The 25,146-nt window shown below is 39.3% G+C and overlaps 6 protein-coding genes across 9 annotated transcripts; 4 read left to right on the top strand and 2 right to left on the bottom strand.

Annotated features, from left to right (window-relative positions):
* Positions 1 to 4,506: 4,506 nt before the first annotated feature.
* Positions 4,507 to 24,278, bottom strand: LOC108070365 (carboxypeptidase D). 4 transcript variants are annotated; one of them, XM_017160807.3, is made up of 10 exons: positions 24,189 to 24,278; positions 23,832 to 23,937; positions 9,169 to 9,468; positions 7,605 to 7,937; positions 7,347 to 7,534; positions 6,693 to 6,722; positions 6,280 to 6,575; positions 5,748 to 5,924; positions 5,586 to 5,678; positions 4,507 to 4,939 (listed from the first exon to the last, which is right to left on the bottom strand). In XM_017160807.3, exons 3-10 carry the CDS (start codon positions 9,432 to 9,434, stop codon positions 4,715 to 4,717), a joined length of 1,608 nt encoding a protein of 535 aa, XP_017016296.2. In that variant the 5' UTR covers positions 9,435 to 9,468; positions 23,832 to 23,937; positions 24,189 to 24,278; the 3' UTR covers positions 4,507 to 4,714. The 4 variants fall into 4 exon arrangements, with proteins under 4 accessions (XP_017016296.2, XP_070075286.1, XP_044252085.1 ...); XM_044396150.2 differs by lacking the exon at positions 4,507 to 4,939 and adding an exon at positions 4,954 to 5,487; XM_070219185.1 differs by lacking the exon at positions 6,693 to 6,722 and having other exon boundaries at positions 4,508 to 4,939.
* LOC108070367 (serine protease SP24D) lies at positions 10,464 to 11,949 on the top strand. The gene is made up of 2 exons (XM_017160811.3): positions 10,464 to 10,713; positions 11,359 to 11,949. Exons 1-2 carry the CDS (start codon positions 10,493 to 10,495, stop codon positions 11,912 to 11,914), a joined length of 777 nt encoding a protein of 258 aa, XP_017016300.2. The 5' UTR covers positions 10,464 to 10,492; the 3' UTR covers positions 11,915 to 11,949.
* On the bottom strand, positions 12,851 to 14,319 carry LOC108070368 (serine protease SP24D). The gene is made up of 2 exons (XM_017160812.3): positions 14,075 to 14,319; positions 12,851 to 13,416 (listed from the first exon to the last, which is right to left on the bottom strand). The coding sequence occupies exons 1-2, from the start codon at positions 14,299 to 14,301 to the stop codon at positions 12,876 to 12,878; spliced, it is 768 nt and encodes a 255-aa protein (XP_017016301.2). The 5' UTR covers positions 14,302 to 14,319; the 3' UTR covers positions 12,851 to 12,875.
* On the top strand, positions 14,516 to 16,100 carry LOC138913868 (chymotrypsin-1). Its single transcript, XM_070218970.1, has 2 exons — positions 14,516 to 14,792; positions 15,441 to 16,100. The coding sequence occupies exons 1-2, from the start codon at positions 14,542 to 14,544 to the stop codon at positions 16,009 to 16,011; spliced, it is 822 nt and encodes a 273-aa protein (XP_070075071.1). The 5' UTR covers positions 14,516 to 14,541; the 3' UTR covers positions 16,012 to 16,100.
* On the top strand, positions 16,595 to 18,263 carry sphe (spheroide). Its single transcript, XM_017160814.3, has 2 exons — positions 16,595 to 17,354; positions 17,670 to 18,263. Exons 1-2 carry the CDS (start codon positions 17,134 to 17,136, stop codon positions 18,196 to 18,198), a joined length of 750 nt encoding a protein of 249 aa, XP_017016303.2. The 5' UTR covers positions 16,595 to 17,133; the 3' UTR covers positions 18,199 to 18,263.
* LOC108070347 (serine protease SP24D) lies at positions 19,564 to 20,655 on the top strand. Its single transcript, XM_017160785.3, has 2 exons — positions 19,564 to 19,823; positions 19,893 to 20,655. Exons 1-2 carry the CDS (start codon positions 19,585 to 19,587, stop codon positions 20,419 to 20,421), a joined length of 768 nt encoding a protein of 255 aa, XP_017016274.3. The 5' UTR covers positions 19,564 to 19,584; the 3' UTR covers positions 20,422 to 20,655.
* Positions 24,279 to 25,146: the final 868 nt, after the last annotated feature.

Genomic DNA, 25,146 nt, shown 5'->3' with positions numbered 1-25,146 from the left:
TCGCGATTTCAGTTTTTGACAAAAATTGGAATATTTTCTTTTGGTTTTTTTGCTGTAACTTGGCTAAAAATGGTCCTACACCAAAAATTCATACTGTTTTGAACAGATAACAAAATTTGCTATAAATCCATCAAACTTTCCGTGTAATTTTGGAAAAATAAAATTTTCGCCAATTTTTAATTTTTTTATAAGGGGGTACCCCATGATTTTTTGCGAAAAATTAAAAATGATTAAATTGTCAAGATTTAAATGCCAATCGTTAGGAAATTTAATAACGAGTTCAGAAAGGTATGACAATCCATACTTTGAATCAGTATTTGCTTTGTTATAGCGAAAAAACTGCAACGTTTTAGCGAAAAAACGGGTTTGGTTTTTTTTTGGAAATTCGCGATTTCAGTTTTTGACAAAAATTGGAATATTTTCTTTTGGTTTTTTTGCTGTAACTTGGCTAAAAATGGTCCTACACCAAAAATTCATACTGTTTTGAACAGATAACAAAATTTGCTATAAATCCATCAAACTTTCCGTGTAATTTTGGAAAAATAAAATTTTCGCCAATTTTTAATTTTTTTATAAGGGGGTACCCCATGATTTTTTGCGAAAAATTAAAAATGATTAAATTGTCAAGATTTAAATGCCAATCGTTAGGAAATTTAATAACGAGTTCAGAAAGGTATGACAATCCATACTTTGAATCAGTATTTGCTTTGTTATAGCGAAAAAACTGCAACGTTTTAGCGAAAAAACGGGTTTGGTTTTTTTTTGGAAATTCGCGATTTCAGTTTTTGACAAAAATTGGAATATTTTCTTTTGGTTTTTTTGCTGTAACTTGGCTAAAAATGGTCCTACACCAAAAATTCATACTGTTTTGAACAGATAACAAAATTTGCTATAAATCCATCAAACTTTCCGTGTAATTTTGGAAAAATAAAATTTTCGCCAATTTTTAATTTTTTTATAAGGGGGTACCCCATGATTTTTTGCGAAAAATTAAAAATGATTAAATTGTCAAGATTTAAATGCCAATCGTTAGGAAATTTAATAACGAGTTCAGAAAGGTATGACAATCCATACTTTGAATCAGTATTTGCTTTGTTATAGCGAAAAAACTGCAACGTTTTAGCGAAAAAACGGGTTTGGTTTTTTTTTGGAAATTCGCGATTTCAGTTTTTGACAAAAATTGGAATATTTTCTTTTGGTTTTTTTGCTGTAACTTGGCTAAAAATGGTCCTACACCAAAAATTCATACTGTTTTGAACAGATAACAAAATTTGCTATAAATCCATCAAACTTTCCGTGTAATTTTGGAAAAATAAAATTTTCGCCAATTTTTAATTTTTTTATAAGGGGGTACCCCATGATTTTTTGCGAAAAATTAAAAATGATTAAATTGTCAAGATTTAAATGCCAATCGTTAGGAAATTTAATAACGAGTTCAGAAAGGTATGACAATCCATACTTTGAATCAGTATTTGCTTTGTTATAGCGAAAAAACTGCAACGTTTTAGCGAAAAAACGGGTTTGGTTTTTTTTTGGAAATTCGCGATTTCAGTTTTTGACAAAAATTGGAATATTTTCTTTTGGTTTTTTTGCTGTAACTTGGCTAAAAATGGTCCTACACCAAAAATTCATACTGTTTTGAACAGATAACAAAATTTGCTATAAATCCATCAAACTTTCCGTGTAATTTTGGAAAAATAAAATTTTCGCCAATTTTTAATTTTTTTATAAGGGGGTACCCCATGATTTTTTGCGAAAAATTAAAAATGATTAAATTGTCAAGATTTAAATGCCAATCGTTAGGAAATTTAATAACGAGTTCAGAAAGGTATGACAATCCATACTTTGAATCAGTATTTGCTTTGTTATAGCGAAAAAACTGCAACGTTTTAGCGAAAAAACGGGTTTGGTTTTTTTTTGGAAATTCGCGATTTCAGTTTTTGACAAAAATTGGAATATTTTCTTTTTTTTTTAATTTTTTTATAAGGGGGTACCCCATGATTTTTTGCGAAAAATTAAAAATGATTAAATTGTCAAGATTTAAATGCCAATCGTTAGGAAATTTAATAACGAGTTCAGAAAGGTATGACAATCCATACTTTGAATCAGTATTTGCTTTGTTATAGCGAAAAAACTGCAACGTTTTAGCGAAAAAACGGGTTTGGTTTTTTTTTGGAAATTCGCGATTTCAGTTTTTGACAAAAATTGGAATATTTTCTTTTGGTTTTTTTGCTGTAACTTGGCTAAAAATGGTCCTACACCAAAAATTCATACTGTTTTGAACAGATAACAAAATTTGCTATAAATCCATCAAACTTTCCGTGTAATTTTGGAAAAATAAAATTTTCGCCAATTTTTAATTTTTTTATAAGGGGGTACCCCATGATTTTTTGCGAAAAATTAAAAATGATTAAATTGTCAAGATTTAAATGCCAATCGTTAGGAAATTTAATAACGAGTTCAGAAAGGTATGACAATCCATACTTTGAATCAGTATTTGCTTTGTTATAGCGAAAAAACTGCAACGTTTTAGCGAAAAAACGGGTTTGGTTTTTTTTTGGAAATTCGCGATTTCAGTTTTTGACAAAAATTGGAATATTTTCTTTTGGTTTTTTTGCTGTAACTTGGCTAAAAATGGTCCTACACCAAAAATTCATACTGTTTTGAACAGATAACAAAATTTGCTATAAATCCATCAAACTTTCCGTGTAATTTTGGAAAAATAAAATTTTCGCCAATTTTTAATTTTTTTATAAGGGGGTACCCCATGATGTTTTGCGAAAAATTAAAAATGATTAAATTGTCAAGATTTAAATGCCAATCGTTAGGAAATTTAATAACGAGTTCAGAAAGGTATGACAATCCATACTTTGAATCAGTATTTGCTTTGTTATAGCGAAAAAACTGCAACGTTTTAGCGAAAAAACGGGTTTGGTTTTTTTTTGGAAATTCGCGATTTCAGTTTTTGACAAAAATTGGAATATTTTCTTTTGGTTTTTTTGCTGTAACTTGGCTAAAAATGGTCCTACACCAAAAATTCATACTGTTTTGAACAGATAACAAAATTTGCTATAAATCCATCAAACTTTCCGTGTAATTTTGGAAAAATAAAATTTTCGCCAATTTTTAATTTTTTTATAAGGGGGTACCCCATGATGTTTTGCGAAAAATTAAAAATGAATAAATTGTCAAGATTTAAATGCCAATCGTTAGGAAATTTAATAACGAGTTCAGAAAGGTATGACAATCCATACTTTGAATCAGTATTTGCTTTGTTATAGCGAAAAAACTGCAACGTTTTAGCGAAAAAACGGGTTTGGTTTTTTTTTGGAAATTCGCGATTTCAGTTTTTGACAAAAATTGGAATATTTTCTTTTGGTTTTTTTGCTGTAACTTGGCTAAAAATGGTCCTACACCAAAAATTCATACTGTTTTGAACAGATAACAAAATTTGCTATAAATCCATCAAACTTTCCGTGTAATTTTGGAAAAATAAAATTTTCGCCAATTTTTAATTTTTTTATAAGGGGGTACCCCATGATGTTTTGCGAAAAATTAAAAATGAATAAATTGTCAAGATTTAAATGCCAATCGTTAGGAAATTTAATAACGAGTTCAGAAAGGTATGACAATCCATACTTTGAATCAGTATTTGCTTTGTTATAGCGAAAAAACTGCAACGTTTTAGCGAAAAAATGGGTTTGGTTTTTTTTTGGAAATTCGCGATTTCAGTATTTGACAAAAATTGGAATATTTTCTTTTGGTTTTTTTGCCAATTTTTAATTTTTTTATAAGGGGGTACCCCATGATGTTTTGCGAAAAATTAAAAATGAATAAATTGTCAAGATTTAAATGCCAATCGTTAGGAAATTTAATAACGAGTTCAGAAAGGTATGACAATCCATACTTTGAATCAGTATTTGCTTTGTTATAGCGAAAAAACTGCAACGTTTTAGCGAAAAAACGGGTTTGGTTTTTTTTTGGAAATTCGCTATTTCAGTTTTTGACAAAAATTGGAATATTTTCTTTTGGTTTTTTTGCTGTAACTTGGCTAAAAATGGTCCTACACCAAAAATTCATACTGTTTTGAACAGATAACAAAATTTGCTATAAATCCATCAAACTTTCCGTGTAATTTTGGAAAAATAAAATTTTCGCCAATTTTTAATTTTTTTATAAGGGGGTACCCCATGATTTTTTGCGAAAAATTAAAAATGAATAAATTGTCAAGATTTAAATGCCAATCGTTAGGAAATTTAATAACGAGTTCAGAAAGGTATGACAATCCATACTTTGAATCAGTATTCGCTTTGTTATAGCGAAAAAACTGCAACGTTTTAGCGAAAAAACGGGTTTGGTTTTTTTTTGGAAATTCGCAATTTCAGTTTTTGACAAAAATTTGGTTTTTTTCTTTTGCTTTGGGAAAACAGTGTTATTTGAGGATGGAAAACGTGGATTCGAATTTTAGACGAAAATAACCTTCTTTTACTTACTTACCAGTTCAAAAGCTGCGCAACAGAAATGATCCCAAATAAATAACATCCTTGAATTATAGAATAGATTGCACTGGTTGAACGCTTTATTCGGGGGCTTCCCCTTCTATCCTTGCTCACAATAAATAGTACGACGAAGGTTCCAACTTAAATCCTAGGCATGCTTATAGAGTAAACAAAAAATCCTTAATTAAGATCCTCAGGCGATCCTCGGCCTGTCCTTAGCCGAAAATGTTTGAGTAGAGGCTATTGAGCCCGTTGCTGATGGTCGAGAAAATGCCACTATCGCTGGAGGCGGCGCCCGCGTAGGGCGGTACGGGCGGTCGGTAGTGCTGGGGCGCCGAGATCGGGCGGTACAGTCCGCCGGGACCCACGCTACCGCCCCCGGCCACGCCCCCAACGGCCACCCCTGCGGGACCCATGGGACCCCCGATGCCCTCAATGCGCTGCGAAATCAATTAACAAGTGATTACTTAGGTTCTCTTTGGATTAGTATTCCATTTACCACTTTAAGCCTTATATTACAAATTAGACCTTGTACCAGCAATGGTCTTAAAAGTTATGGGTTAAGAACAAATATACTAATTAAAGATTATCTTAAAAAAAATAATAAATATAAAGTTTCCAGCTAAAACGAAAATTTACAAATTGTGCTCAAGATGTTTACAATTTTAGAAAACTTATTAGGCCTTTCTTAAATCATATAGTATGTTACATATTATTATTTTTAGCTTCTCAGGTAAGTACAATAGGAATATACCAGAATGTACCGGAAATACCTAGATTTAATGTGGAATTAACGAACAAACGAATGTGTGGAGTTTCAGGGGTGAGGAGGTGTTAATAGGACTAAAGCACTGCAGCTATTTTATTTACATTCGATCGTAGTGGACTCCCGGAAATCGGATCTCGATTATTCGGTGGACAGCTGCAACTTTCCATTGACGCGACGCTTTGCAGTTGAGGTTGTTGAACCAGAAGCTGTCACCAGGTACTAAGCAGTAAAGGGTTAAAGGGATTCAAAGGGGTTAAGCCAGCACCAGGGATAAATTAGATGAAGTGGTGACCCCAACCGATGGGATGGTGACCTACCTTCGAGGGCTGCAGCGTCACATTGAGCAGCGTGGGATGCTGTTCCACAATCACGAACTCCACTTCCCGAGGGGCAAAGCCTTCGGCAAAGACCTTGAGTTTAAATTGAAATGGATTTGGAATAGTTATTCATTTATTTGGACTCATAACTCTGAGACTTACCTCCACTTTGTAATAGCCCGGCAGCAGAATGCGCCAGAACTCACCGTACTTGGTGGTCTGGAAGCCCACATCGCGGCCCTTGATCTTGATGGAGGCCCGTTCAATGGGCATGCCCGCCGGATCGAACACGAATCCCTGGACCCCTCGATGCGCCTCGGCCAGGAACTTGATCAGGGACTTGATGAATGAAGTGGAGGGAACATAAGATGATTGAAAATTAAATTTACAGAAATTACTTATAAAGGTGTTTAAAAGTATGCAGCGAAAAAGAAGAACCTCAGCTTGCGGAATGAATATATTGTTGCATACTTTTAGACGCCGTCATAGGGGATTTTTAAAATTTTTTCGTTAAGGGACTCTAATAAAAATCTTACAAAATACATTTTATATTCAATATCATTAATATCTCTGAATTCCAAATTTTAATTTAAAGAATATTAGTATTTTCTACCTTGATTTGGACCTTTCTATGTTTACCATTAGATGTACTTAAAATACCTGAAGAATCTCCCCTTTTTTTTCGCCCACTCACCAGCTGATTGTCCTCCCAGTACTTCTTGAGCTCGTAGGCGGGCGGGAACTTGCAGCAGGATATCTCCAGGGTGATCTCCATGCAGCCGTACCACACGTAGTTGTAGTCCTGCATCCCACCGGTCAAAGGATACCAGGCGGCCCCGTTCGTGATCCCGTTCTCGAAGGCCGGCGTCGCCGACTTGCAGGCCACGCCCCTGGACATCTTGGCGTGGTTGCGGGCGTAGACCAGGGACAAGTGCTTGAACACATCGTCGTCGGGCGTCAGGGACGGCGCCGCCGAATAGGTCTGGAACACTGCGCCCAGGGGACATGTTTGGCGGAACGGAAATAGGAACAGGGAACAGGAGCGGAACGGAAAGAGAAGCAAACACGATTAGATGGATCGTTCGGGTTCTATGATCGCGGACTCACTCGCGCACAGGGCGGACGAACGGCAGATCCCTTTAAGCAGCCATATTGGTGGGAGAGTACAGAATCAGCTTTATCAATCGGAACTCTACTAAGAGTCACTCAGAGCCGAAGGGGGATGATGTCCTTGCAGAAAGTTAAGACTATCGATACTATCGATAAATTTTAAAAGTTAAATTTAAAGCCATCGATAGTATCGATAGATCGATAGGTTGTTTTACCAACCCTAATATTAGCTATTTAAGACATTCAAGATCTCTTAAGAGATAAACACTTATCTAGTGGCCACAATCTTGGGCTGAGCGATACTATTGATAAATTCTAAATTGTAATTCCAAAACCATCGATAGTAAGGTTAAATCGATAGATCGTTTAACCAACCCTAATATAAGCTATTTAAGACATTCAAGATCTCTTGAGAGATAATCACCTATCGCTGGACTTTGTAAGACCCTGCTGATAGGGTTTATCTGGAAACCTAACAAAGTTTCGGTTGTGACCCGCCCATCTCTTCATATCAGCTAGCATGATATTTGGAAACCAAGATTTAGGAAACCAATTAACCAGACAGACAAACCATTATGATCGGAATATAAATTAAAATTTAAAACTTTCTGCAAGGACATGGAGGCAATTCATACTACTAAGACTACTTACTGGAGTTGGGCGTATTGTCGTAGGGATAGCTGGCCACCAAGGCGCCGCCATGGAGGCTGCCACTCAGCACAAACTGGATCTTGGATATCCAATCCTTGACCGAATCCGTTTCCGGCTGGCCACGCTTGTTGTTCTGCTTGAAATAGTCGGGGAAGTTGCGATTCAGATCGAAGCCGCGGGCATTGTACCTTTTAAAATTAATAATAAATAAATAAATAGTAAATAAATATTTTTTCCATTTCAGAAGGAGATCCTAACCTTCCCTGGCCGCCGTCGCAGGTGCCCTCCTTGGAAACCGCATAGCCATCCGGATTCATCGTGGGCAGGATGTGGATCCTGGTGTTGTCCAGCAGCCACTTGACATACTGATCCGAGCTGTAGCTGGTCACAAAGTACTGGATCAGGTGGAGCAGCATCTCGCGGCCCACGGGCTCGTTGCCATGGATATTGCCCACGTACTTCACATCCGGCTTGCCCACCATGTGCTCGTAGGGCGACGAGCTGACCACCATCACCCAGAGATCCCGCCCCTGGATGGACTTGCCGATGGAGTAGAGGGCCGTCAGGTTGGGATACCGGGCACTGGTGGCCCTGTGGAGAAAATAAATTAAGATTTATTAAAAAAAATACAGAATATTAATAATATTGCAAGATTTGTATAGAAATACTAAAATAATAAATAAATTGTAAAAGCTAAAACTTTTCCTTTACATAATATGGTTATTTCATTGACAAAGATATAGAAACTGCTTTGAAAAATATGCGGATTATACAAATTAATCTTTAAAATGTTCCTAAATATTTCCTGGAATTTCCCAAAGCAAAATATTTTATTTAACAATAATGAGTTTTTCTAATATTTTAGGGGTCATTTTCTGGTACTTAAATTTTAAGTAGGAAGCAACCTGGAAATTGTATTGCAACTCAGAGTTTAAATCCTTTTTTAAAATTTATCCAAATAAAAATACAGATATAAAATAATCTCTTTAAAAATATTTTCTTTTAGGAATTGTCTCAAATTTTCGTAACAAATTAGAGGGATTTCTAAAATTAATTTAAAATTCGTATTTAAATTAAAACAAGAGAGAACGCTATAGTCGGGTTGTTGTCCCGACTATCTAATACCCGTCACTCAGCTAAAGGGAGTGCGAACGCTGTGTCGGGTTGGTGTCCCGACTAATAATCGTAACTCAGCTAAAGGGAGTGCGAGGGAGATAGATATATAATTTTTGATTGCGTATAACTTTTTAATGAATGGTCCGATTTGAAAAATGTCTTCTACATTTCGATAGGTATAAATATAAACCACAAAATTGCATTTATACTTCTCGGAAATCTTTAAAGATGTGGGCGCAGGACCCATTTTAAAATCTTTAGTGGGCGATTGTGGGCGTTAGAGGGGGCGTGGCGCTCGGCTAAAATAAACTTGCGCTGCGTAGGAAGCCAAAGAATATGTGTGGGAAATCTCAACCTTCTAGCTTTTGTAGTTTCTGAGATCTCAGCGTTCATACAGACGGACAGACGGACAGACGGACAGACGGACAGACAGACAGATAGACAGACGGACAGACGGACATGGCTAGATCGACTCGGCTAGTGACCCTGATCAAGAATATATATACTTTATGGGGTCGGAAACGCTTCCTTCTAGCTGTTACATACTTTTGCACGAATCTAATATACCCTTTTACTCTACGAGTAACGGGTATAATTAAATCACAAAAAAGCAATTTATTATTAAGGAAACTTCTTGATTGTGAGGGGGCCTTATTTTATAATTCTATAATATTTTAAAATGATACTAAATAAAATCAGGACTCACCGTAGAAACCTCGTGAGCTCCTCGTGGTCGTGGTAGACAAAGTCCAGGTGCTGGGCATCCGGCATGTAGGCTCTCGGCTCCGGCAGTCCCGGCTCTGCGGACATCTGATGGTGCTGCATCTGCAGCTGATCCCCCGGATTCACCGTCTTGGCATCGCAGGAGGAGCTGGGCAGCAGCAGCAGGAGGAGGAGGAGGGGCAGGAGCAGGACGGCGGGCAGGAGGAGCTGCAGCTGGTGGCCGGCGGCGAGTGGCGTTCGCAAGATCATGGTCGGTCGGCGGTGAGTCTGCGAATGGTCAAAACTGGCGGCCGGGCAGACCATTTAATATAAGGCTCTCGCGGCGGTGCGAAATGTGGTTCGAAATGAGAGCCAACTGGTTGTGCTGCTGGCCAAATCGAATTGGATGCAATGGAATGGGTTGAGTTGGGATGAGATGAGCCTTGCTACGTGCGCATCGAGATCTGCGATCGTTGGCCCCGTCGACGTTTGTGGCATGCCTCAAACGTGTTCGCCCTGGATTATTCCCCCCTGACACTGACCACTATCCTATACCGTCATCCATCCATCCATCTATCCATCACCCGACCAGAGTTCGTTGATACATGGCCAAGGAAATGCCCACATAATCGTCATATCACAACTCAATTATCTCAAAATATCAAAAAAATGCATGGTAATGGAAATCTTTTTATGCAACATTAAATAATGGCTTTCTAAACCTCTAATAAATTTATTTAATAGGTCCTTTTTATTGTAAGCACTCCACTAAACTAATAAACGGTATAACTCTTCTGCAACCAAAACGGCTTAAGATAAAAATCTAAAAGCAAAAACCGAAATTCGGAAATTGTTTGTATATATAATGGAAAAATAAATAGTTTTGATTTTCGAAAAATCTGAAGGTGAATTTCGAATTTCTAAATATTTCAGTATGAGCTATTTCTATCTATACTTTTTATATGAGTACCTTTATGTTCATCTCTATGGCAATTAATCACCTTCTTTATGGTCCGATTTCGGACATATTCTTCATATGATAGCCATACTTTTAGACACTGTGCCCATCCCTATCGCGTTCCCAGAAATTGATCCCCGGAGATACCGTGATACCAGGCTCGATCCCGATAACCCCTTGGCCAAGGCGAGGGCTTGTCTAATCAGAAGGAGTCCACCGTCACCGGATGGCTCTATCTATCCGGCTATCTCCTGATAAGATAGACCCGTATACCTTCGCCACCCCCTGGGAGGTGGGTGGTGAGTGGTGAGCCCTATAAGAGCTCACGCCATCGCTGCGAGCCCATCAAAAGTCAAACAAACGGAGCGCCATGAAGCTGACCATCGTTACCATTGGACTAATCCTCGTGGCCGGAGCTTTGGCCCAACCCCAGGGAAGGATCGCTGGAGGCGAGGACGCCGTCAACGGCCAGCTGCCCTACCAGGCGGCCCTCTCCGTCGGCGGCAGCTTCAACTGCGGCGCCGTCATCATCGGCCAGCGGTACGCCCTCACCGCCCTCACCTGCGTCTGTTCCGAGGGCAAGGACACCCCGTAAGTTGAAAGGATCCCAAGAGAACCCAAGAAAACCCATCCGCTTAAAAACGAAAATAATCATTATTTTTGCCTGATTATCATATCATATATCACAGGACAAAAAAAGATTATTTTCGGCACCTTCTTAAAAACTATTCAAATTTAAGAAAACTATGGTGATAAGAAAAAATGTGAAAGTAGATGTGTTAAATCATTTTTTGAACATCCAATTTCCATTATTCATTGATAAATTATTATCAGTTATAATTAATTTCTTGTTTGGAACACTTACTTATTTTAGTTTTAGTATTCCTGGTAGACTCCTAAAGTTTTCCTTACTATTTTTAGGGACTTACAACTTAATAATTTGAGGATAATTTTAAAGATTTTTGAAAAGTTTAATTAATTCACTTGGTTAAATAAATATCTATATTGAACCAATAAAAAAGTAATTACATTTTTCCAAAACTTTTCAATTATTTCTCAATATATAAATAACATATTTGTTATTATGATCTTAAAACACTTCTTCATCACTTCTTTTTTAACTTGAAAAGCTGTCTTTACAGCATACTTTCCTACACTTTAAAAGAAGCTTTTGCGATTAGATTACTTCCAATCACACCACCGATTAAACAAGAAATCTTTCGATTCCGATTCCAGATGGCCAGCTGTTCTGTTCGCCGTGACCGTGGGCTCGGTGGATCTCTACTCCGGTGGCAAGCAGATTCGCGTGGAGGATATCACCCTGAATCCGAACTACAGCTCCCTGAAGACCGGCATTGCGCTGCTCCGCCTGCAGGAGGACATTCCGTTCGGTGAGAATGTGGCCGCCATTCCGCTGTCCGCGGTGGTTCCACCCCTGGGCGCCCAGTTGGAGGTTTCTGGCTGGGGTCGCACCACCGCCACCGAGGTGAACATGCACCGCACCCTGCAGATTGGCGAGGCCCAGGTGGAGGCACCGCGCGAATGCATCCTGGCGATGGCCTCCCAGGGGGAGGAGCTGGCGGCGGCGGAGGAGCAGGACGACCAGGTGCTATGCCTGGGCCATGGACGCAGGCAGGGCATCTGCAGCGGCGACATCGGCGGACCGGCCGTCTACCAGGGTCAGCTGGTGGGCCTGGGCGCCCAGATCCTCGGCGAGTGCGGCGGCATGCTGCCCGAGCGATTCGTCAGCATCGCGGCCAACTACGATTGGATCCAGCAGCAGTTGCAATAAACGCATATCGATAATAGAGGAGCGATAAATCATCACTAATGGTGTTTTTAAGGGGGTTTATAAATGATTTTTTTTTAAAATACTTTTATACCTTCCAATATCTATAGGATAATATTTTGATATTTAAATGACAATATACTTTGGTTATTATAAAATTATAACATCCGAATGGTAGTTTGCACTATTTGTATCTTTTGTTTTTTTTTTTGCCCTATTAGTTCAACAAAACATCCCGAAAATGCTTTAAATCCTTCAGATTTTTCGGATATCTAAATATACATTATTATACCTCAAGGTTATGCTTTGGTCTAGATTCTATAACTATCTATCCAGATTCTATAACTATTATTTGGGAATTAAAATTAAAAATCTTATATCAGAATACTTTTTCTATATTCGATTTTTTTCCAATTTTTGTAAGCCTTTTGGAATTAGAATTCCCTGGCATACTTATAGGAGTAAATAATAATATATGTACAGACACTAGTATGCCGTAAATAAAGAATTTAATCGATTTAGCGATTGATATATAACACCAAACACTAAAATGCTGAGTAAGCCTTTGAAATTGGGTTGTGTAAATTTGTATAACATTTTCAGAACAGTAAGTTTGTATCAGCAAAAAAAAGAAACCTTTCTTGATCTTACAAGTACCCAGGAAAAAATGTTGTAATAGTAACGATGGTCAGGTGTAAATCAAAACCGGAAAACCCCTCTTCATACAAACCACTTAAACTGCAAATGTTTGTAAAAATCTTTCTTGGACAATAAAAATATTTTTTTAGTTATTTTTTTTCCATCACTATTTATATTCTATTTTTACCGAATTCCTGTTTTTTTTTTAGATTTTTAAGTAAAGCCATTTAGGCTTCTAGAGAGTTGTCCCTTTTTTGTTACGACTCTTGTATTAGTTTAGAAAGAGAAACCACTCATAAATTCCCCACCAACAGTTCTGATTTATTTAATTAACATATTCATTGATCCACTCCCGATGCTGGGTCACATCCACGTAGCCATCGGGCTGTCCGGAGCCACAGCCGCCGACAAAGAAGGCGGCAATGGCCACCAGCTGGCCATTGTAGATAGCCGGAGCTCCAGCATCGCCGGAACAAAGTCCTGCGTAATCCTCGGCAACGGGCGACAGGCAGAGCAGATCCTCCTGCTCCAGGAACAGCTGCTTCTGGCAGTCACTTGCGCTCAGACTCTGCCTGCTGGCCACCTGGAGGCCGTGGCTGAAGGATCCCTCCGCCTGGCTGGATCCCCAGCCCGAGAAGCTCAGCTGGGAGCCCGCCGCCGGTCGCTCGGTGGCCAAGTCAATCGGTTTGGTGTTCGCATTCAGGGTCACCTTGGTCTGCAGCTGCAACAGGGCCAAATCATTGGCCCCCGCCGCCTCCGAACTGGAGTAGTTCTGGTGGATTATGATCTGGGACAGGGGCACCAGTTGGCCACCAGCCAGGCGCTGAATGCTTCCCGCTCGCACATTGTAGGACTGGGCAGGGTAGCTAATTTGGGGATTTTTAAATAGGTAATTTTCTTCACAGGACTAACGTACACAGAGAAAATGTCATAGCAACATTTATGAATTTTAAAATTAATTCCAATTACTCTTGAATTTGTTTGAACATTTGTGACTATGTAGAACTTGAAGACTTATAAAAATAAATAAAATATTTATATAAATGAAACAAACTATTTTTTGATAAGAATTTAATTTTTTTCTGACTTTTAAAAACAAATATCAAATATTTGAAACGTGAGATCTTTTAATATTTATAATAAACATATTTTTAATTACTAAAAATATTTTTACAAATATTGTTAGCAACAGAAAAAAAATGTTCCTAAATTTTTGGTTTTTAATATTTATATAAAAAAAGAAAAAGTTGTTTCTATTTCTACTTCTCACTTTTAATAATGATTAAAAATGTTCTAGTTTAAATATTTATAATAAATATATTTTATAATATGGCCTATATTTTCAATAGAATTTTAATATTTAAAAAAAAAAAGAAAAAAATGTTTCTAAAATGTTTAAGATTTTCTTAATTGAGATCTTTAAAAGGAAAATGTTTTAGTTAAATCTTAAGTCTTTAAAGCCAATCAATTTAAAGCCAAGAAAATTTCTCTGCGTGCATCTTAACCAACTACAACTACAACTACCTTTGCTGACCACCGCTGATGCTGACGCAATGGGCCGCGGTGATGACCCAGTTGTCGCTGACCAGGGCTCCTCCGCAGACATGGACGCCGTTGCGGCGCAGGGAAACGCTGTGTGGCTGGGAGCCCACCTCCGCGGGCAGCCGACTGGCCTGGGTGGGGCCCACGCCCAAGGTCACGACGACCAGGAGGAGGGGCAGCAGCAGCTGGAGGAACTGAACCGGACTCATGCCTTCGGGGATCTCTGCTGATCAACTGAAAGGTGCTCCTGCCGGCCGCCGGGCCTTTATAGAGAACGCAGCACCCAATTCGTTTACGACCATGGGTTAAGCAATCTAATCGAAGCCCCCCAGCCATAAATCGCCCCTGCCTTATCAGCATATATATTCCCTGCTGATTAGATCGACGAGGCTTGAGTGCTGACCATCGATCGGTGGGCCCTCAGCCCGTTCAGTTGCCAATCCATCGCCATGGCTGATCCACGCATTCACCACCTGTCCGTCCTCGGCCTGCTAATTCTCGGCCTGATCTTCGCCATTTCGGGGGCGGAGGCCTCGCCACCCCAAGGCCGCATCCTGGGCGGCGAGGATGTCGAGCAGGGCGAGTACCCCTGGTCCGCCTCCATTCGCTACAACAAGGCCCACGTCTGCTCCGGCTGCATCATCTCGCAGACCCGCATCCTGACCGCCGCCCACTGCGTCTCCGATGTGGGCGTCACTCCGTAAGTTGGGAGGGTTTCCTATCCTTAAGTATCCCGAACATTATATATAAACCTTGGTTTCGTGGCTTCCCTTCTTTTTATCAATAAAATATAAGAGAAAGCTCTTAACTCTTGGCATATATTCGAATTTGTGAATTTATAATACTGCTAATCCATTACAAAAATAAGCCACACGATATAGTTTAAAATTATGAAGTTATGAACCCTTAAAGATAATCAAATTATATTTAAAAATGTTTTCATATTATGAGATTTATTTCGAAAGCTAAGAAGTTTTTATAAATATTATTCCAATATTTGGCAGTAAAGTTATTAAATACGTTTTCTAATTTTAAAGAATCAATTTGCCTATTTTCGGAAATAGAAAATATTTTAGATTCTAAAGACTTTAAATATTTATCAAAGGAAAAATATATATTAATATATAAAACACATAAAATATAAATGTGAAATATTTGTTCTATAGTTCCAAAGATAGAATGATATGATTGTAAATTGCTATAAACTCTACTCCTTCGCTACTCCTTCTCTACTCCTTCTCTACTCCTTCTCTACTTCTTCACTACTCCTTCCATACTCCTTCTCCACTCCCTCTTTTAATTAATTTCCCTAGAAGGCTACTAATACCAACTTTTCCCGATCTTCCAGAGTGTCCATCAGCGACTTGGCCGTGCGAGTGGGCACCATTAACCAGTATGCCGGCGGCATCATCGTGAACGTGAGATCGGTCGTCATTCATCCCTCCTACGGCAACTTCCTGCACGACCTGGCCATTCTGGAGGTCGATCCCCTGACCTTCAGCGATCGCATCGCAGCCATCGACCTGCCCAGCACCGAAGTGGAGGGCAGTGGCGAAACGGAAACGGAAACGGAGGATGTGGACGCGGAGCTGCCCAACGGAACGCCCGTCTATGTGGCCGGTTGGGGTGAACAGTCGGATGGGACGGTGGCCTACAAGCAGCAGAAGTCCAACTTCAATACGCTGAGCCGATCGCTCTGCGAATGGCAGGCGGGCTATGGCTACGAGTCGGTGGTCTGCCTCTCGAGGGCCGAGAACGAGGGCATTTGCCGCGGTGATGCCGGTGCGGCGGTCATCGATGACCAGAAGGTGCTGCGCGGCGTGACCAGCTTCAATTTCGGACCCTGCGGCAGCAAGTATCCCGATGTGGCCACCCGCATCTCCTACTACCTCACCTGGATCGAGGCCAACAGCCAGTAAACGAGGATTAGCCCTTTTCCTTTTTTTTTCTACATTTTTTTACTGTGCATAAAATGTGTGTTTCACCCTCAAAGAAAAAAAAAAAGAAATGTGTTTTTATGATACGGAATTTAGTGCTGGCCATAAAAAGCTAAAGCCGATAGTAGAACCTCCAATTGGCGCCGATCAAAGGTCTCGTTTTCTCGGCAAACCTTGAAAATAGTTCTTGTTTATTGGGATTATCTAACAGAATTTACAAGGAAATGTCCACAATGACAACGGACTATTGCCAATTATTCTTTATAGAGCCCATATATTTTGTTCATCAAAGCTACAGCCCGAAAATGTCAGATAAGAGATCTAGGAAAACCCCATGATCGCCGTAGGAAACAAGGTCTTTTCGGGGAATTAGCCAGATTAGCGATTACTGATCGATCCGTCAGTGACTGAGCGAGATCTATATAATCCAGATTTCTTATCGCCAAAGTTTAGATTTCTACCGATCTTGGGTAATACCAACTAACCATGGTAAATATCTTGACTATTACAGTACTTTCAATTAAATTTACAATTCTTTAAAACTATTTTTAAGAAGAAGTTTAGTTACTGCAGAAAATTTAGAATATGTTAGAATTTAATTTTGGTTTATTTGAGATATGAAAAGTTGTTTATTAAATATTAATATAACTAAAAAGTAACTATGGTAAATATTCAAGGTATTTCTGAATCCACCCTCTTTTAATATCTGCCAAAACTACCCTATATATTTTTTTAAAATCCCCTGACTCACGGATTACTCATCTTTATCTACCTCAGATGGGTGTTGTGTTGTCTTGTCATGGTCACTGGATCGTTTGGACTTCCCTCCGCCGCCATGTGCAATTTTCTATTTATGTGCCAATTGATCGGTGAAACAACAAGTAACAATAGTCTATGGGCATTATAAACGGGGCGATAAGATTAGATTTAGTGTGATGCCCGAAAGGCAAGGAAAGATAAGGATTGGCCAAGAAGGGAGGGACGGTGGTTCGATGGAGTCGTCCACTTAAATTGTAGCCGCTGGCATTGCGCATTTCCAGTCCAACCGTCGTGGGCGACTGAACCACCAAATTAAGAATAAATAACAAAAGAAGAAACCCCGAAATGATGCAGCAGAGATCCCTGATTTTGGCCCTCATTTGCCTGACCCTCGTGGGCGTCTGCCACGCCCGCGGACGCATTATGGGCGGCGAGGAGGCGGACCCCACGGCCACGCCCTACGCCGCCTCCCTGCGCGTGGACAACGCCCACGTGTGCGGCGGCTGCATTCTCTCCGAGACCAAGATCCTGACCACCGCCCACTGTGTCCATCGCGAGGGAAATCTGTGAGTAAATTCTACTACTATAAAGCTAAAAAAAAAAATATCTTAACTTTAATTTAGTATATATTGAATCTTGATGTTATTTTCGAGTTCTTAATAAAAAGAATAGATAAAATTCATTTGAGAATGTACAACTAGGCGAATGAGTGATATTTAAGAATGTAATATTATTTTTTTTTATCAAAAGAATTTAAGTAAAAGCAATTTTCTTTTTATGAAAAAATGAATAATAACAACATTCAAAATAAGCATATTTTTACCAATTTTTTGTAAATAATTAAAAACTTTAATCCTCTTAAATCCCCGCGAATTCTTCAGCATCGATGCCAGTCGCCTTTCGTGCCGAGTGGGCAGCACCAATCAGTATGCCGGCGGCAGGATTGTGACCGTGGAATCCGTAACCGTTCATCCCGACTACTATCAGCTGACCAACAACCTGGCCGTGATCACGCTGAGCAGCCCGCTGGTCTACACGGATCGCATCAAGGCCATTGCGGTGGCCGACGCGGGAGAGGCGCTGCCCGCCGAGGGTTCGGAGGTCGCGGTGGCCGGCTGGGGTCGCACCGCCGAGGGCACCACGTCCTACAAGATCCGTGAAATGTCGCTGACGGTGGCCCAGGAGTCCGCCTGCCAGGATGCCTACAGCGAGCACAGCGAGCAGAGCTTCTGCCTGGCCCACGAACTCAAGGAGGGCACCTGCCACGGCGACGGAGGCAGTGGCGCCGTCTACGGGGACAAGCTAATTGGTTTGACCAACTTTGTGGTCGGCGCCTGTGGATCCCGCTACCCCGATGTCTTCGTGCGCCTCTCCAGCTTCAGCGATTGGATCCAGGAGCAGATCGCTTAAGGAACCTAACCCCTGAGCACGTCCCTTAAAAATTAAAATACTTAGTTATTTCCCAAAAAACCAAACTAAGTTCTTTTAATGGCAGTAGTGACTCAATGGCCCCGCGATTTCGATAAGGATAAGCATCGGCGATTGCCACTGGAACACACTGAACACTGGTTAACGTAATAATCGTACGTGTGAAATGCTTATTTATTTATGACCTCAATGGCTCCGCTTTTATGGCCCACAAATCGAGATATCGATGGAGATATCTGGATTTTGGGTATTTTGAAAAATTACATAAGACATTGAGATTAATCTTTTATGGCAGTTTAGGTAACTTCCAAAATCAGATCCTTGAACTTAAGGCTATAAGAGTCCATTTGAATGCCTCAATTTCCTTTTTCACACACTTAAATCCCATTGTAATTGGCAGGGCTTCATTGGTGTGAGAAATTGCGAGAAGTAAAACAAAATAAATTAGATTAAAGCTGAATAGAATAGCCAAATAATGACCCCTTTTTTCGGAACGTATACTTAATATAGACGAAGAAACCTTTCAGCATGAGCAATTTAACATTACAGGAAAATAACAAATACAATATACAAAAAAGAAATCGATTAGGAAAAATTTCAAATTTACACCAAAAATCAAAATCCTGATTTTTCACCCAAAAAATTATAGTATTTTGGACATAAATATTGAAATAATGATCCAAATATGGAATGTCATACCTCGCTGAACTCGTAATAAAAATCCCCATCGATCTGCATTTAAACCTGGAAATTTTTAATTTTTGCCAATTTTCGCAAAAAATTATGATGTAACCCCTTATCAAAAAAGTGAAAATTGGGTCGAAAATTGATTTTTTTCAAATCAGACGGAAAGTTTACTAATATTAATTATTAGGTTGTAAGATGCTCAAAACAGTATGCCTTTTTTATTTGGGACAATTTTTGCCCAAGTTTTAAATTTGCACCAAAAATCAACATCCTGATTTTCCACCAAAACAAAAATAGTATTTTGGTTACAGCTACTTTGACTGAAACAATGCAAAAAATGGATGATATGGAATGTCATACATTTTTGAGCTCGTTAAAAGAAAAGCAAATATTGATCAAAAAGTAATTAGCCTTCAGCCGTTTTTCTAAAACATTTTTGTAGTTTCCGGAATCTGAACAATAAACTTAGGCACTGCCGAACCCTTACCATCGAAGGTTGTGCAACCCCCCTGTAATTAGAGGGGCTTCATTTGCGAAAGAAAAAAACTAAATTAGGTTATAGCTCGATAGCGACATTGACTTTGACATTTCAAGGAACTAATGATGATGAGCGCCCTAATTTCGGCAGATATTGCTTATATATAGTCGGGGAAATCTTTCGGGAAGTACAATCTACCAGTCATGTTACCTCTTTGGACCACTTTTCTACTGCTGCTCTGCACTGCCGGAGTTCTGGGCAAAAAAGGCAACGATTCCGATGTGGTGGAGCCCCGGATTGTGGGCGGAACCCGGGCGAAGGAGGGTCAATTTCCCCACCAGATTTCCCTGCGCCGTCGCGGAGGTCACACTTGCGGTGGCTCCATATTGTCCAACGATTATGTGGTCACCGCGGCCCATTGCGTGAAGCAGGGCAACGATGTGTAAGTAGCGGGAGCGCCGATCCTAAAGAATTCGCGTTTTTAATTTTATTTTATTTCCTGCCCTCTTAGAGCCCCAGCCAACCAGCTGTCCATCCAGGCGGGCAGCTTGCTCCTTTCAAGCGGAGGAGTCAACATTCCAGTGGCCACTGTTACCGTGCATCCGAATTACAGGGGCAACGGCTACGATGTGGCCGTGCTGCGGCTCTCCAGATCCCTGACCTTCGACTCCAACATCGCCGCCATTCAGCTGGCCACCGATGATCCGCCCAACGATGCCACCGTGGACATCTCCGGCTGGGGAGCCATCTCCCAAAAGGGACCGCTCTCGAATTCGCTGCTCTACGTCCAGGTGAAGGCCCTGTCGCGGGACACCTGCCAGCGGAGGTACCTCCGAGGACTGCCGGAGACGACAATGTGCCTGATGCATCCGGCGAACAAGGGCGCCTGCTACGGCGACTCCGGCGGACCGGCCACCTACGGAGGCAAACTGGTCGGCCTGGCCAGCTTCGTGATCGGCGGCTGTGGACGAGATGCCCCCGATGGCTACGAGAGGGTCTCCCAGCTGAGGACTTGGATCAGGGAGAAGGCCGGTTTGTAGGATCCCAAAAACGTCCTTATGCAAGTCAATTGAAAATTGGTGTTTCTTCTTGGTCCCTAACTATTTCAAAAATGATCTACCAATTTTTTCTTTGATTTTCGCCTAAAAATAACTATTTTTTTTATATACCACGTGTAATTTGTTTGCGATTTAAATTCATTTTTATAACGCAGCGAAGTACTATATTATATCGAGCACTTGAAATATTAAATAATAAAAAGCAGCACAGCAAAATTTGTTTTTTAATTTTCCTTTCATAAAATAACCTAAATAAGGGGTCATTATAATCTATTTAATGGTCAGTTATAACAGAGAAAATTTAACATGAAATGTAACCTTAAAGATTTTTTTAATGGGAGAATACAATAAAAAATGTAAAAAAAGTATAAAAATAATTTTATATTTTTCACTATTATTTTGATTAAATATTTTCAAGATTTTTAAATTATATTTGCGCAGTTTTCTCTTCTAGAGTTTTTTAAAGTTTTCTAGGTCACAAAAACATTTTAGCAAGTGTTTTAAATTAAATTTTATAAGTATTTCATTTATTTTGTTTTACCTAATTTTAAAAAAATCCAATACAATTTATGGTAGGCAGTTGGCATAATGATCTTGTTCCGCTTTTGTTGCCTGCGAGGAAGTGGCCCATCCTCCCTTCTTTCTGCCTTTTTATTTAGCCATCTCTACATGACTCATTTGCGAGCCAACGGGTTGTGACCGCTTTTCAGAACCCGCTTGGTGGCTTCTCTTTCTGGCCGCTTGGCAATTTATCAGAGCGCAACTTTTCCCCGCTTTTCCCCCCTTTTCCCCGCTTTTCCTCCCCGCCGAAGCAGTGAAAGTGAAAAACAGCGCCCAACTCGAAACTCCAAACGCCCAACTCTTTCTATTATTGCTCGGTAATTTTCCGCTTTTTTTATTTTCAGTTTTCAGTTGCCAGCGTTTAATGACTTTGTTTTGCTTTTCATTTAACTGGTCTCGCACTCTTTATTTATTTTTCGTTTTCATTTTCGAGAGTTTCAATTTTCCAGTCTTTTCTATATTTACTTATTTTATTTTTCCTCGCTTTTTGTGCGCTCTCTTTTTTGGGCGCAATTATCGGTTCGTTGGGGATCGTTTCGTGCCTCGATGGACTTTTGTTTTTTTTTTGTTTTAACCTGGCACGTTTCTTCAGTTTGTCCACCCTGCTGTCGATCGCTCAGTCCGTCAATCTCTCATTCTGTCAGTTAAAGTGCCGCTCCAAATGCAATTCACGGCCCAGGTCATCGAACCCTTTAAAACCAAAGAACTCAGTGATTCATGAGCTTGGCTTCTAAATGCCCGAATATTTAAAGTCCATTGGGAATTTCAGAAAAAAATTGTTACTTATAAGAAATTGCCTAGTAATTTCCTCAGAATATGTAGCTTTTTTATTAACCATATTCAAAGTTTTTCTTAAGTTTCAGAATTAAAAAAAAAAAAACCATACTTTTTCCAAAAGGGTTTTTGATTTAGAACTCATCTAAAAATCAAGCCCCGTTTCAAATATACTTTAACAAATGATATTGTCACTCCAGTAATAACCTATTTTGAAATCATTTTGTCATCTATCAAATTATCACCTTAACATTAAGATATTATTATGATTTTCTTCATAGCCACCAGAGACAACGATTTTCACCTGAACCGTTTACACCAATTTACAGCTGTTTCATCCAAACTATAACCCGTTTGTAAAATGGTAAATCCATAAATCAACTCATCATTAATTAAACTGCTTGCCACTTAGTCTTGCATTTCTTGCATTTTACTCATTACACAGTGGGAAATAGCACTTTTTTTGAAAGAAATATTAGCTAAATAAAATATAAGCAGAATATATAAATTAAATATTAAATGTGTGAGTCAAATAAAAAAAAATCAAAAGTGTTAACTGAAAAAAATCTATTTTCAATATTTTTCGAAAAATAAAAAATGTGTAATAAATATTGTTACCACTAGTTCCCAATTAACTATAGAGCAACCACTAAAAAAGCTGAGCAGTGAACACAAAATTGAAAATTTTGCTGAGTGTCGTTCAAACCTGATAAGAAATCGCAGCGTTTATCATCTCCGCCCCAATCGAGTGTCTCAATTTCACCCGATCCACGGCTGTGCCAGTTCCAAGAAGCCATCCATCCAACCCATCCACATAACCATCCACATCCACCAACTCCACTGGCCAGTTCCACTGGCACTCAAAAGTCGAGACATGTCGCAGCAAACAAATTTGAAATTTCTTCTTATTTTGGGCTTCAATTTTGATTAGCATGGAAAGTCAGTGTAAGTGGCTTTTAATGGTCAGAGCAAAGCCAAAAGCCGACGCCGATCGGCGGGTTAATGGTAACGGGTTTGGGTTTGCCCGTGAATCCGGAGAAAGACTGTAGTGGAGTCTCTCATGGGGCACCGAGGCCAGAAGACTGAAGACTGGCAATTGAAGAGTGGAGTGCGGAGCAGGCCAGTTAACCCACTAACCCTGTTAGCTGAAAGTGGGCAGCCAGTGGCTTAAAGGCGCTCCGCCACTGTCAAGTTCAATGCTAAAAGCCTGCCCAAAGGGGGCACACCCAAGGCCAAGAAAGTAGTAGCCAACTTAATAAAATTAGTTTTAAAATGTGTGGATTAAAAATTGATTTAGCTTTACTGATTTTTTATCATTAAATTCACTAATGAATTCTTTTGAATTAATTATGGCAAAATAAGTTTTAAGCTTAAGTTCAGTTATCTTTTAGTTATTTTATTTAATATATGTTGTATATATATATTTAATATTGCATAAATATTGTTGAAACTGTTTAAATGCAAAATTTAATATTTAAAAAAATATTTACGGTCCTAGGATTTTTGGATTGAAATAAATGTAAAATATTTTAAATTAGTTGTACTTTTCTTTAATTTAAACATTTTTGCTTTCACCAAAAATACTGTAAGAATTTATATAAATCAAGATTAGTAAAACATCTTGTGATAAACAATTTTTACTGATTTTATTTTTTCAATAAGATTCCGATTGAGTTACCCCCTACTATTTTTATGCCCCCTGCTGTCCCGAAAAGAAGGCGGCGGCCGTGGAGGGCGTGGCGGTGCCTGAGGTCAGGCGATGGCCTTCGAAGGAGGCGACATGCGCACTGGGTTAGTGAGCCATTTGTGGGTGGCGATGGGCGATGGGTGATGGGTGTTTATGGGAGTGTGGGGTGTTTATATAACAACAATGCGAGTGCAGGCCCAAGCCGACATTCGCCTGCAATGTGACCTTCACCTTGGCAGTGGCAGCAAGGCCGCCAGGCGCCTGCACCACCCACCGAGGCCACCGAGGCCACTGAGGCAACCACCCAAGGCCCCTGGCCTTGATCTTAAACTTTCCCACGAATAACAGTCTGTATATTTTTGGTATTCACCTGATTTCTCGCCTCTGGATTTCCTGTTTTCAGCTTCTCAACAGCAATTTCTATTATTCTTGCAGTTCCTCTTGCTGCTTGCTTTTGTTTTTTTTCGCACCTTCTTCTGCAATGGGAAATTTGCATAAAATATTCAATCAACTTTCATTGTTGCCGGGCCTTCCAGTATGTCGCACACACACAAATAACAAAAAATACAAACAAAGTATTCTTCTTTTTTTTTTTTAATAGGTAGTTTCTCTTTACGCCTACGCGATTGTCCAAATTAGCACTCAAAACAAAACAAAAAAAAATTGTTTTTAACCCGGGTTTGGGAAATTAAGTTAAACTAAAGAAAAGGAGGATTCACGAGCTTACACTTTCCCAGTCAAAAATCAAAGGAAAACCAGAATGAAATCGAGGAGAGAGAGAGCGAGCTGGTTTTCAAAACGCGTCCGATTGCCAGCGCCGTTAAAGTTCGACTGTTCGACTAAATTTGTGGCGCTTGGTGCGATGTGCGTGTGCGATGGAGGCCAGAAATCAGAAACAGAAATCCAGCTGCCCATGCTACGACCTCCATTTGGGCTCTCTTGTGCTCTACTCCAAGCAAAACTCTTGGAAAATCTGAAAATATATATATTTTTTGGTTTAATAATGATTTTCTTACATTTCTACTGCTTAGTTTGCGCTTTTTTTAAAGGATTTTTCTTGAAAACCCTTCTCAACGGGTTGTTTTCGAAGCATCCAACCTCCGTCAGCCAGCAAAGTTAAAGTGCCCGCTTCAGTTTCACAGCAAACAGCTTTTGCTTCAATCGGTTTATTTTTATACATCTGGCAGCGCCTTCTAATTTATTTCTTCTTTTTGACGATTTTTTTAGACTTTTTCCGTTTTATAGCTGAGTTTTAGTGACACAGTTAATTTCGAGTGTAAATTTATTTATAAATTTATGTTTTAATAAATAAAAACAATTAAAAATGTTTTCAGAAAAATAAATAGAATCGACTTTGTGCGGTTTCCTTTATTTCCCCTTATTACCCAAAAATATCCTCCAACAAAAAATGTATATTTTAAGTTTTCTTTTATATTTACGTTTAACAAAAATGCTGAAGAGAATCTTACAAACTTCACAATTATTTAAAAAGATTTTTATAATAATTCTTAAAGTTTGGCTTACTAAAAAACCTGAAACATAAAAATTATCGCATGCTCTTAATAATTTCTTATAATTTCCTGTCTATTGTAAAGTTATATTTTTGAGTTTACGAATTAATAGGAATATTCAATTTCAAACCCTTTTCCCTGCTATATATTTTACAATTAAAGAAAGCATTTTGT

This window comes from Drosophila takahashii, chromosome X (assembly GCF_030179915.1).
Source record: "Drosophila takahashii strain IR98-3 E-12201 chromosome X, DtakHiC1v2, whole genome shotgun sequence".
NCBI classification, from domain to species: Eukaryota; Metazoa; Arthropoda; class Insecta; order Diptera; family Drosophilidae; genus Drosophila; species Drosophila takahashii.
Note: the sequence above shows the minus strand (reverse complement) of the source record. Positions and strands in the feature narration are given on the sequence as shown.